This window comes from Triturus cristatus, chromosome 6, assembly GCF_964204655.1.
Source record: "Triturus cristatus chromosome 6, aTriCri1.1, whole genome shotgun sequence".
Taxonomy (NCBI): Eukaryota; Metazoa; Chordata; class Amphibia; order Caudata; family Salamandridae; genus Triturus; species Triturus cristatus.
In genome coordinates, this window is record NC_140589.1 from 942304607 (window position 1) to 942318265 (window position 13659).

Consider the following 13659-nt stretch of genomic DNA (forward strand, 5'->3'; position numbering starts at 1 on the left):
GCTCAAAAAAGCTTTGCATCTGTTGGCGGTAGCTTTAGCATAATCTTGCACAAAAAACAAGGAGGAGCCAGAGCATGTGACTTTAGGAGATGCTCTGACCGCTGCAAGGACCTTCAACAAATCTGAGTACTCGAGAAAGTATAAGATGACTCCTCTGGGCCTTGGTGGAGACGTAGCGTGTGCTGAAAGACGACCTAGCCGATTTGCTCGCTGAATGTTAAGAACCGTCCCCTCAGGCATATGGAGCAGCTTAGGGAGGAATGATTTGAAAAATGTAAGAGAGTCTGTCCCTTCAAGTCCTTCTCCCAGGCCATAAATGCGCAGGTTATTGTGTCTACTGCGATTTTCCAAATCTTCAACTTGTTTCTGAAGCATAGAAACTTGAGAGTTAAGATGAGAGACAGTAACACAGGTTTCTTTAAAGGAGGAGACATTGTGTTCAACGGACGAGACTCTAGCTTCAAGTTGAGACCAATTGTCTGTTAAGACTTGTAGTTTAGTATTCGTCTCTTCCATGAATGGCCGATGGGCTCTAATTTCCACCAATAATAACTCCATTGACACTGGTGAAGCCGATTTAGGCGGCGGCGGAGGATCCTTTTTTAAGCGTTTGGTGTTGGATTTCCCTGAAGTCACAGACAAGGGCTCCATTATTGTATCATGGCTATGAGGAGGAGAAGCCAGAGAGTCTTCTAATTTAGAGAATTCAGAAAAAATCTTTGAATTTTTTACAAAAATGTGTTTGGATTTGGAGAGAGAAGGGTGAGGTACTTTTGTTCTACCCATAAAACGCAATTATCGTACTCCGAGTCAGTGCTAGTGTACTAGGAATCAAGCACAATAAACAATGCGTGGAGCTAAAAAAAAAAAGTACCTTTTGAAAATAACAGGGGCGACTCTTCTAGTCAAGACAGCTGTTTGCAGTCAGTCATCATGCCATCATCAAAGTACTGGTATGCCAGAGATAAAAGAACATAACCAAAAAGCAAAAAAGAACTCCAAGTGAATGTACTGAGGCTTATACCATCAATGTTTAAAGGAGAAAACAATATATGAGGCAGCACACCGCAGAAAGTGGTCGTGTTAAGCTTGTCAGGGATAATCCTCCTTGATAAGTATGCTGAGAGAGGAGAAGAGCAGTGGTATTAACAAGGAAAGCACTGCAATCTAAAGACATGCTGAAAGGTAATGGAGAGGCACCCATAATAAATACTGCATGCACTTGGGTGAAAAGATTGAGACAATGTCCAAAATATAAGCATTCACCAGTGAAATGCCACAGTTTCCCCTCAAAATACTGCTAGTCAACGTTTTTGATGTGATGTCAATAAACAAATGGGCATTGGTGAGGAAAAAATATAGTTCAGCATTTCCATGAGGAGACGATCGCGTGCGCTGGAATTCAAAATGGCGGCCGCGCTGAAAGCGGAGCCGCTAGAGAGCTCACTTCGGTGAGAGAAGCATTAAAAATCCACATTTGAGGTCCGCAAGGGTCCCGGAGCAAGCACCAGGTCTTCAGAGGTCTGTATGCGTCTCCGTCCGAGCGACAGCAAGTCTAGAGGCGCCAAGTCTTCTCAGCGGACTGCGGAGCTTCACCCGGGTGCTGCCATTCACTCGGGCGCCAAGCCACGCCCCCCGCAGCTTTTGGATTTCTAACTAGCCTAATCCAGTACAACATTGGCTTCATTCTGGGCAGATAATAATAATAATTAACATTTATAAATCGCTAACAATCACCCGTAAGGGTCTCTAGGCGCTGGGGGACGTCGAGAAGATTAAGCAAGGTATTGTCCAGAGTCACATGGTGCTAGGCTAATCTGCCGCCGGTGCTGGGGATCGAACTGTGATCCCCAGACTCCGGAGTCAGTCGCCCTGGCCGTGGCGCCACACCTCTTTGCGATGTGACAGCAAGTTCCACATATAATGCCAAAAGTGTTTTACCTGGTCCCAGCCTTAACAAAGTCCCTAGGAAGTTGTTTTCAACTACTTGCAACTACTTGCAACATATGTAGGTTGCCATACCCCGAAAGCTAGACCCACAGAGTGGCGCTAATACATTGGGAACCTGCTTTTTGTCTTTTTAGTGCAGCTCCCAATGTTTGTAGTAGGATAGTACTAGCCTTTGATGTCTACCCTTTCCAACTAATCTGTTTGCTGAACCGTATGTCCAAGTAGTCATTGTACATAGCATTCTCCATTTGCTCATATTTCACCATTCTTTTCCTGTTTAAACTAGGGGACAATTTCAACAACATAACCTTTGTTTTTTACGGTAAGAATTAGGGCCTTTTTAATGCAGTAGTGCATTGCGTGTTCAGTTCGTGCCAGTAAAACTGCCTCAACAGTAAAGTGAAGAATTTATTTGTTGGATTTGTATGGCGCATAGCTGCCCCAGCAACGGGGCGTGCCAGCGCGACCAAAGACAATGAGGGTGGCTGGCAGGAGGGCTGTTAGACGTGAGTCGGGAAAAGCCAGGTCTTAATGGCATTTCGAAAAACAAAATGACTCTGGATCTCTCTGATCGAAACCGGAAGCAGATTCCAGAGTTGCGACGCAAGACTACGGAATGAGCAGCCTCCAGCTCTTGCTCTCAGAACACGAGGGACATTCACTAACGCCTGGTCAGCGGATCTACGAGACCACCGCGGCACATAGAACTGTAGCAAATTGGACAGGCCCAGGGGAGCCTGTTGAGTAAGAATCCTATGCAAAACGCAAAGAGTTTTAAACTGGATTCACTTTTCAACAGGCAGCCAGTGTAACTTGGGCAGGACATGGGAAACTGAACAAAATCTCGGTAGTGCCACCAGAATATGTGCAGCAGCGTTCTGGATTCTCTGCAGGCACTTAATACAAGACTTGTTGGCGCCAAGATACAGAGAATTACCATAATCCAGCCTAGACAGGATTGTCACTTGGATAATGGTCAGACGCACCCTAGGGGGGAAAAACCGAGCAGAGGCTTCAAGTCACGCAACAGTCCAAAACATGTCCCTGCCACAGCTTTAGCTTGTGTATCGAAGGTAAGCCCACTGTCAATCCAAACCCCCAGATTCTTGACTGCCTCTTTAGATACAGGGGCTGGTTTGAGGCTGTCTGGCCAACACTGCTCGGACTACAAGTCTCGGTCTTTCCCAACCAACAGCACCTCGGACTTACTGGCATTCAGCTGCAAGCGATTAGTTGACATCCAGCCTGCAACCTCAACCAGATCCTCCTTAAACCTTCCCAAACTAACATTATTTTTCTTGGAGAAAGCGATCACCAATTGGGTGTCATCAGCGTACAACACCAATGACAACCCTCTGCCCTTAGCCACCTGTGCAAGAGGTTGCATATAAATATTAAACAGAAGGGGGCTCAAAATAGAGCCGTGAGGCACCCCCTGTTGCAAAGCAAACTCCTGCGATTGAAATGGTGGCACCCAGACCTGGAAAGATCTTCCCGTCAAGAAGGACCAACACCAATCCAAGGCCAGATTCCTCACTCCGATGTCATGCAGACGCCTCAGCAGAATCTCGTGGGAAACAGTGTCAAAAGCGGCACTTAGGTCTAAAAGAACTAAGGCCGCAGAATCCCCCACATCCAAAATCCCTCGGATTTCCTCAGTCACAGCCAGCAGAGCAGACTCTGTGCCTTTAGGACCTTGCGACTACATATTAAAGGGACATCAAGGGGGGTTTCTATTAGGTAGGCTACAACATCATTTAACTAGACTAATAGCAGGGGGTTCATTTCATTCCCAGGTACAGGTTTTCATTAATGCTTTTCTGGTGTTGTACCCTAGGTGCCTCTTCCCATGATATAAACTTGAGAGATGATGTCATGCTCAACTAAACAGACGAAAGGTACAGTTTGCTCTGCTACAAGAGTCCCACCTCACAGACTCTGAAGTGGTCAAGCTCCTCAAAAAATGGAGAGACCAAGTGTTCACCACATCATACTCCCCCTTTGCGAGGGGAGCAGCTATATGGGTCAGACATGGGGTCCCATTTGTGGCCCTGGAGCAGGGCACAGACGCACAGGGCAGGTATGTCATGGTCCATGGCACACTGGACGACACACACATAGTCATAGGCAGCATGTACGCTCCGAATCCAGATCAGGACACATTTTTAACAAGCCTCAACACAGTACAGGCAGACTGGGTCATAGACGTTCAGATGGAACGCTCTCGCCCCCTGTCCATGAAGCAGACTCTATCAGGCAAGCAGAGGCCCTGCATGGGTGGGCAGGGGGCTGGTCAATAGGAGATATCTGGTGCCTTAAGACCCCAAACAGCCGGGAATATTCCTTCTACTACCTGCCCCACCAACTACATACACGGATAGATAGGATACTTTGTTCCCTCTCCATAACAGCCCAAGTGACGCACACCACATACCTGGGGAAGACCACTCTGACCATATCCAACTAGAGGGCTTGTTATCATGGGGAAGAACTCCCACACCTGTCCCTACTTGGAAGATGTGGCCGCAGATGTTGGAAGATACCATCTTCCGTGCCACTATGGCATCGGCCTTCACTAATTACTTCAGTGAAAATGCTAACTCTGCATCTTCACGCCTCATAGAATGGGATGCGTACAAGACGGTGATTGGTGGCGCTGCTATTGGTGCCACAGTAGGGGCCAGACAGGAGAACCACAATAACCTTAAGTCGGTAGAAGACACTCTGAATAAACTAGAGCAGGAGGCGGTCAGTGACCCCTCTAAAAAGGAGTCGTTGCAAGGGGCGCGTATACAACACTCCGAACTGCTGGAGCGACTCTGAGCAATGGATTACCAATCATTTAGCCAGCTCAAGCACACGGAGGCAGATAAATATGGGACCCTTCTTGCACGGATACTGCGAGATGAGCCCCCTCCTACACCTATACATGAGATAGCCCTGTCCGATGGAACCACAGTGAACACACAACAGGAAATACATTTGTCTTTCTGTAAATACTACAAGGCACCGTACCAAGCCTCTGGGGACGCAGAGGGGAGCCCATGGAAGCCTTCCTGAGCGATCTAACCTATCACAAACTCATGCGGGCAGCCCAGAAAGACCTGTCTGGCCCCATTAACAAGTATGAAATTATTGAAGCCATCCAAGAACTCCCACACAATAAGGCTCTGGGTCTTGATGGCCTGCCGGCGGAGTGCTTTGACACCTTCTCGGACAAATAAACCCCCCATCTGGAATGGCTACCCTTGATACTGATAGCCTCCCTCCCTCCACCATGCAGGCCCTGGTCACCTCCCTTTCTAAACCGGGCAGTGATCCAATGGATATGTCGGGCTACTGCCCACTGTCGCTTTTAGCTACAGGATACAAGACTCTAGGCAAAATCTTGGCTCGTCGGCTGCTCCCCTACCTGCCACAACTGATCGACAGTGATCAGTGTGGCTTCGTCCCAGCCCTTATTAGCTTCCAGAACATTAGACGTCTCCACCATGTTATGGAGGCCACTCCCGGTGACTCTCTGGTTGCATTTCCCTTGATTTGCGCCAAGCTTTTGACACACTTAATTGGGAATATATGGTAAAGGCTATGGACAAGTTTGGCATCCCACCGGGATACGTGAAATTGGTCAAGCTGCTGTACACACCCCTACGGATTGAGTCCGCTCTGGAACCCATATCTCGCGACCTTACCCAGTGAGCAGAGGCGCACAGCAGGGCTGCCCCCTGTCAACATTGCTGTTTGTGCTGACGCTTGAACCCCTTGCTATTAGGCTTCAGGGGGAAGCAGAAACAATAGGGATCCGGGTGAGCAACTCAACACATGTACTGTCAGCATATGCGTATGATCTCATCTTATACACTCATGACCTGGGCGATTTAGAGCTCATACCACATATTTTTAAACAGTTTGAACGCATTTCGGGCCTAACCATAAAAAAGAAGAAGTCGCATTCGTTCTTTTTTCATCCTGGAGAGCGCCCTGAAACCATTAAATTTGGACAGCTCTCTCTCTCAGTTGCTCAAAACACTTTCAAATATTTGGGTATTCAAATATATAGGACCCCACAGGACTTATTAGAGGCAATCTGATGAGGGTGGTTAGGGCACTACGCATTCAGATATCCTCATGGGTGTTGTTGCCTCTCTCAGTGATGGGCAGAATAGCCATCTCTAAGATGGTTGTATTCCTGCGCCTGTCGTACTTCTTCACAAATTTTCCAGTACTGTTTCCTGCCTCCCTTTTTAAAACAGTGGACTCACTCCTATCAGATCTCATCTGGGGAACAGGTCGCAGAAGGGTGGGACTAATCAACCTACAGCTGGGGCCAGACAGGGGATCTGGGGATGCCGGATTTTCACGGGCCTACTGCTTTGCAAGTCAACTGCAATGGCTGTCGTACTGGCTTGCGGGGCGTAATCTGCACAAACTGGGCTATACATCACAATCGCTGAGCCGGGGTTCCCTAAACACCTTGCTACTACCACCATCTAAACTGCATGTACCCCAATGGGCATGTGTGTTGCCCCAGATGCCAGGCAGAAGAGGGACATACTTCATATGTTGTGGACGTGCCCACGCCTTAGGTGGTTCTGGTCTGAGGTCGCACATATCATAGGAAGCATCACTGGAATCACCAACTGGGACTTAGTGGAGCGCTGTATACTGGGGCTATACTGCCGCCCTAAGTCACAGAAAGTTCAGCTCCGATTCACTGACTTGGCCCTACTTATAGCGAAGCGCTTCATCACAATGAGGTGGAAATCGACCCTTCCCACTACAGTATTCACCTGGCATGGGGAAACGGCTCCCAGCGATGGAGCAGAAAGAGCAGTCATTAGAAGGGAGGAATATTGGGGGTTGCGAAAAACACCGATCTCCATGGAATGGAATCTGATGCTGGAGGCATTCAAGGCTATCGAACCCCCTATACCACACCTCACATAGTAGAGACAGGGATGGGCTTCCCCATCCCCCGCCTGATAAGGGGTCTGGCGAGTTGAGCTGCACCCCTATATCTGTGATCCCCACACAACGAATACAGTGGAACAAGGATGAATCCTGGGCCCGAATTATCTCAATTGGGGGTGAGCCAGACTAGAGGAAGTGGGGTGGGTTGTTTGGGATTGTTTTATTTTTACTTTGACCTTGATGGACCATTAGCCAGTAAAATTGTTATGGCAATTGGTTGATACTAAAATGAGAATATCCAATATGGGCCACCATCTATATCCTGATTGTAACCTGTAGGTATACTTATATTCAGGCTCATTTGATTTTTGTCCAAATGCCTATGTACCAACTATAACAATGCTTACGCGCGGTGCTACATTTCATAAAATCAATCAAGTATGTCATGTGACCAAAAGAGCCACACCACTTTTAATATCACAGAAAACTATCTCAGATACTGTATATATATTGCCTTTCATTAAAATTATGCAAAATTACATGGAATTCCTGGACATGCAAAATAAGCATTTGAAGCAATAGTTTAGTGTAAATTGCGGAACACGCTAGTACAAAATTACTGAAATTGTGCACAATTATGCCGGAGTAACAGAAATTTCACGTTGAGTTACGGTTGAGGGTATGTCATGAGTAGTAGCTATGCCTCCCCCTGACTGCTGTGGATTTAGTACCATTCCCATTGGATGGATGGGAATATCTATTATACAGGACTTATCCAGCAGGGGTTGAATGAGGCCAAGTCATGCTCACCTGACAGACCTTTCTAGCTAACCAAATGGAATTTAATTTGTTTCAGCTGGACCTAACCCCATTATTGCACTTGTGGTTGTGGATTCATGGCAGTGACTTGTGTATGAGGATTTATTTGAGTGTATGTGTTGCCTCAGTAGCCTGCAACTGTAATACCAACTGTCTCAACTATCTCCTGTGGCATATGGGATGATCTGTCATTGCCTATCTTGTGAGCTGCTCTGCTTCATCTATAGTTTTTCAATCCATAAATAAAATACCTTGGTGTTGTATTCTGCATCTGCTCTGAATAGTGATGTGTTGTATCCTGTGGTTTGTTTGCAAAAATTTAGGATTAGTACTAATGATCCAGGCAGAGGAAGCTCATAAAAAGCCCCTCAACGTCTCCAGTGAATGTGTGTGTGTGAATTATTCTGGGGGAGCAGGCTCTCAAGGAACAATAAGGGCATGGCGTGTGCCATTTTGCTTTATCACTAAATTATTAGGGTTGCACCTAGTAGATCCCTTAACCACAAACAATAAATACATCCTCTTCAGAGAAAAAGAAAACTGGCAAGTGCCTCTGACTCCACCCCTGCTTAGTTAAAAGCTCATGTAAATGTTAGAGCTAGTCATACATGACAGCAGTTTGCCACAGTGAACAAAGTATACTGCTGTTAACATGACATCATGAGTCATGCAATGCACACTGATGTGTACGAAGTTCTTGGTCCCATCTATCTCCCACTTCTGGGTGCATGAGCAAATATATTGTCTAAATGAAGGGTGGAGTCCTCACATGTATTATCCCATACACATTGTCTAAAATATCAAAGCCTAATGTACACAATACAGTGAACATAGGAAACATGGAAACTGTACCTGAACACCAAGGTTCAGGTAACAATTGTATATGTGCCAACATGGGGCAGGCCAAAAACACACCCTTCCTTGTGAGTTGAGAGACGTAGACATAATCAAAGGAAACATCAATGAGCAGTGCACCAAAACATGCATAGTTTGCACCCTGACTAAAGGCCAACAATAACACACATAAATACCAAAATAGGTTTTAATTCTCCTTGCAAGCATGCTGACTACATAGTACAAAGTAGTCTGACCGTGGTGGCCCCAGACAGGTGCGCACCATTTGTGGAAGTTCCAGTGTGCCAAATGCATCGTTCATGTTAAGGAAACATTGAGATGTGAATGATAACAGCATGATTTTCTAGTAAGATGCAGGCAAACGTTCAAATGACACAATGCTATTTGTATTAAAGAGTAACAATGTCAACACACTTTTGACAAAGAAAGGTGGAACATTATATTATGATATGTACAAGTCACATGTCTTTCTTATATTCTATAGACCTGTATTCTAGCATCTGCAATGCAGGAACAGGCGAGGCAGAGGAAATCACACCGTTAAGAACTGCTTTTGTGCAAGAAAGTATCCCTTCTTATAGAAAAACAATCTTGCCTGAAAGGCAGGCACCCTTGCACCATGGTGCAAGGTTTTCTGTATCGGCTCTAGGCAGCACATAGTGCATCAGTGCATGGAGACAGCAGAAATGCGCCATATCCTAATCAATGTGACATATCTCTGTTGTCTCCCTTCCACCCAACACAGCACAGAAGCTTTGCTTGCTGCCTTGCCTAGTCTGAAAAATTTGTAAATCTGCCCCTACTTTCATAGTGGGACAGTAACGATGTGCTCATACATTAGAGTACAAGGCATAAGATACAGCTATGGTTGGTTCATATATGGTACATCCAGTAATGCTGTTCATTCGATAAATGATCTGTTGGTTGGATGCTGTTTATGTACCTGGCTTCAAAGACACCTTTTCGCCTAGGCTTTTGTGTACATCTCTGTCATGTCAACTCTTTTGTCTTAGCAGGACTACTGGATCCTGATGTTACTACCACCAGCGAGGGATTTAAAAAACAAAAGAAATGTCAGCGCAAAAGTCCAACTGGCAAGCATTACACGGGCTAATCAGCACATGTTTGGCAGTAAATCAGAAAAGAACAGTGGTGCAGATGCTAGCGCTTGCTTGAATGCCCATTTGGGCCTTTTCAGTGGAAGCGCGCGCACAGAAAGAGGACTCGCTCGGAACCTTGGACTCCTGGACAGCTCTGGGCATATCAGTTGATGAGAATAGATTTGATGCACAGACCACTGAACTCATAGCTACCACAAAAATTAAAACAAGTACCATCAGGTAGTTCCCTCATGCCATCCCAGTATGCTCAACAGCCACCCACAATGGACTTGGTCTATACTCCCCTGGGGGGGCTCCAATGTGGTTCCGCCCATGTGTGGTAGTCGGATTTGATATCCTAGCAGGTGGAGATGGAGCATTCATAGAAGTCAATTAGCAAACAACCTCATAGTTGTAGTGGAAATGTGACTGGCATAAGTGAGGGAAAGCATAAGGCTGGTATGACATGGCTACAACGAGGAGAGGATAATATTGCAAAAACATGGCAGTAATGTGCAAAGTAGTAGATGCACTTTAATGTTATGTGCCACTGTGTGGAAGAGGTGTTAATGAGAGTCTTGATATTGAGGTGCCAGCAAACACTCAGGCCAATTGTACTAAAGAAGGTGAAGCAACAGGAAAAAATGGCCATCACCCTGTCCACACAGAGAGCTTGCCAGTGAGCAGTAGTGACAGGCCATGTTGATTATTATAATGCTACAGCACACCTGTGCTTTAGTATATTAGGATAATGTGTGCAATTGGTATGCCTACCGTGTTTGACTGGATTATTCTCTAATGGGACATGGTGCCTTGGGATGCGCAATTTCTGCATTTAAAATGTATTTTGCTCATAGAAAACGCAATTTTTGAATCCCCTTTACTTACTTCACCATTGCATATAGTACCCAAGAGAGATTTCAGAAAAAAGGGCTTGCTGGCTTTTGGATGACTTCTTGGATACATGATGTACCTTGGAAGTATGGCAAGGCAATACATATTTTAGGCAGTTGATTCTTAGGTTTTAGATCGCTCTCTTCCTAATTGGCCATCTAGATGATCTTAAAGAACATAGCTACTCTGAGTAGTCACGTTCATAAATCTCATCTAGATCCCTCACTTTGAAACATGCAAATCTGAGAAACATGCCTTGCAATGATGCTATGCCACCATTTTTGTGCTTGGCTTAAGTGCAGATCATAAACAATCTGCCAAAGAGAATGTAGAGGCACAGCTAAAGCTGATTTTTTAACAAAACTGCAAGCCTTTAAAAACAGCTCAAACGGTTCATTTGGGCAGTCAAGCGTGAGCAAACAGAGGCAGAGTGGATGCATGTGTACTCGCTGATGAGCAAACTAGGACAGGTGGATCTGTGGAGGTATTAAAGAAAAAAACCTGTCTCCCAACAAAAGTGAATGCTGTTTCCAAGTTTAAGTGGATTGCTCATGTCCAAAATGTATATGCTGTAGCAAATACACCAGAAGTGGATTTGGCATCTCTTATACTAGAGGCACTCTTGTGGTCTGATAGCCTATGATGACCTTTGACTACCATTATTTTAATTGACTTTGGTGTGATTTTTATCCTAGCCTGAATGTACAATGTCCTACATATGCCTTGCTTCTATTAAAGGTTTAGTTCTTGTAATTTTGTAGTCTTTCAGTGGGAGCTGTCACGGAGTAGAACAGCTTTGCCAAGAACACAACGTGTGGGATGTGCATGTGAAAGCATGAGAGGGAGAAAGAGGTGTGGAATGTACTTTTTGGTCTTGAAGTGGTGTTGTGAGCAGTGGTACACAAATTTACACTGTGTTGTACATTGAGAGATGAAGTATGTGATGCTATAAGAAGTGGTGCACAATTGTGCACTATGTTGTACATTGATAAGTATTATGAAGTTCCTACTATTGGTTTTGACATGGCCTCATGTCATCCTGAATTCTGACTCTGCTGGCTTGAGCTTTATCTGCATGCACAGCAACACTTGCAAGTTGTTTGGGTTAATCATGTTCAAGGATTGTTTTTGTGAGAGATTGTTTAATGTTCCCCTGGAAGGCTTTCGTGAGCTTAGACAAGATAAAGGCTGGAACATGCAAGATTGTAGAGGGAACGTGGGAACTTCCTTCTGCCATGGAATGCTTGCTTGGAAGCTGGCCAGTCCTGGTAAGATTCCTCTGGCGCACAGGGGGAAGTTTTCTCGAACCTCCTAGTGCGAGTTTTGAGACTATAAAGCTGGTGTTTGTTGACAGTTGAGTTTGATGCTCAGTTACAGAGTAGATTTACTGCTGTAAGACAAACGGAACTTGAGTCCCGGTCGAGAGTCCAAGCACCCCACGGGCCCCCAGCGAGAATTGGCAAGGATGCTGAGTGAATGATTGGGTGAGGTGATTTGTTTCTGACAAGTGCCATTGTGATGCGTGGTTCCAGTGGCTGTGGTCGTTTGAGTTGTTTGAGCTTTGATTATTGCCATTGTGATGTGTAGCCAGTCGCTTTGATCATTTGAGGTGTTTTCTTTGTGACTGAGTGAGGTGCACATCGAAAGTAATCATTTGATGTCTCTAGTGTATATACATCTTTCTGATCTCTTGCAGGATGTCCAGCATATTATATTTGCTTGAGTCTTTTCTCATAATGTTTGCTTCTTCTTTATTCATGGTATTAGTCATGCATTTAACTGTTGCATTTACCAAGTGTGTTATCATTGCTTGCATATAAACATATATTTCTCTATATATTTTTGAATATTGTGCATTTGGCATCTGGGAAAGCTTTTCTGTTAGAGAGCATTCTGTAAAATAAAACCCAAAGCCTTATTCTAAAAATAGTCTTTGCATTTTTGTAAAATAAAATCCTTTCCTAAAGGTGTTGTTTGTTTTGTGTTAATGTCTCCTGCCCCGCCGAGTGTTGAGCCACCGTGGGGGAGAATCTGTATTATCTGAAAGGCGAAGCAAGATAGCATCCCAAGCCTACCGTCCAGAAACGGGGTACCAGGAATTGCCAATATTGGGGTTTGACATCTCCAGAACTCTGCAAAAGTTCAGAGCCTCAGGGGCTCCCGGCCTAAATGGGATACATGCAGCAGTCTTTAAAAGGGATCTTGAGCAGTGGTCCGCTATATTCCTTCTACTTTTCCAAACCTGCAAATTAACCGTGCAGGTTCCAGAGAACTGGAGGGTATCTATTTTGAATTCCATTTACAGAAAGGGTGACAGGGCGGACCCGTCTAACTACCGCCTGATTGTCCTCCTGGAAATTGAAGCTAAAGCCTACACGTCCATCCTACTTAAAGAACTTGAAGGCCGGGCAGAAGCTAATGATAAAATCTCATTTACTCAATTAGGTTTCAGGACAAACTCCTCAATGCTGGACAATAGTGTGGCCCTTTCATACCTGTCTCACAAGGCAAAGAGTAAGAAGCAACTACCGCTCTTTGCCTGTTTTGTGGACTATTCTGCAGCCTTTGTTCTGGTAGATAGGAGCATTTTATGGAAAAAGCTACAAGGATATGGCATCCCGAACACCTTATTTCTAGCAATAACATCTTTATATACCTCCACCTGAGTGAGAGTCAAGTTAACACCTACGACCTTCTTGAGGAAGATTACGACTGACAAAGGCCTCAAGCAGGACTGTATGCTTGCACCCCTTCTATTTAATCTCTATACTGCTGTGAGTGCGTGAAGATCCCCTATAGATGTAAGCATTATTTTTTTTAAAACCTGCTTTGAGCTTCATACATAAACCTGCATTTAAAAAGCGGCATGCAGACATTTGGTGCATGAAAAGTGAAAACAATGAATGAGACCTGGTCAGATGCTTTCAGTCTAATGAGTTATGTAAAAACATGCACAATTAATTCATGGTTGATTTAAATGTGTTTAGTTTAGATTTGACCTCACTATAGAATATACATTTAATTTGGAACATGTGTTTTGAACTTTCAAGGTAGCTTATATATTTGTGCTGAATTAACACGCATTTTAAAGTGTAGAGAAAGCTGAAATACACAGCTTGTGATTTAGTTT

At 44.8% G+C, this 13659-nt stretch overlaps 1 protein-coding gene across 1 annotated transcript in view; it reads left to right on the top strand.

Moving 5' to 3' along the window:
• The first annotated feature begins 5227 nt into the window (after nucleotides 1-5227).
• LOC146820821 (uncharacterized) overlaps nucleotides 5228-13659 on the top strand; it is a 29213-nt gene continuing 20781 nt past the window's right edge. The window contains exon 1 of the mRNA XM_085609747.1: nucleotides 5228-5529. Within this exon, the coding sequence (XP_085465873.1) occupies nucleotides 5228-5529 (302 nt within the window). The remainder of the gene's footprint in view (nucleotides 5530-13659) is intronic.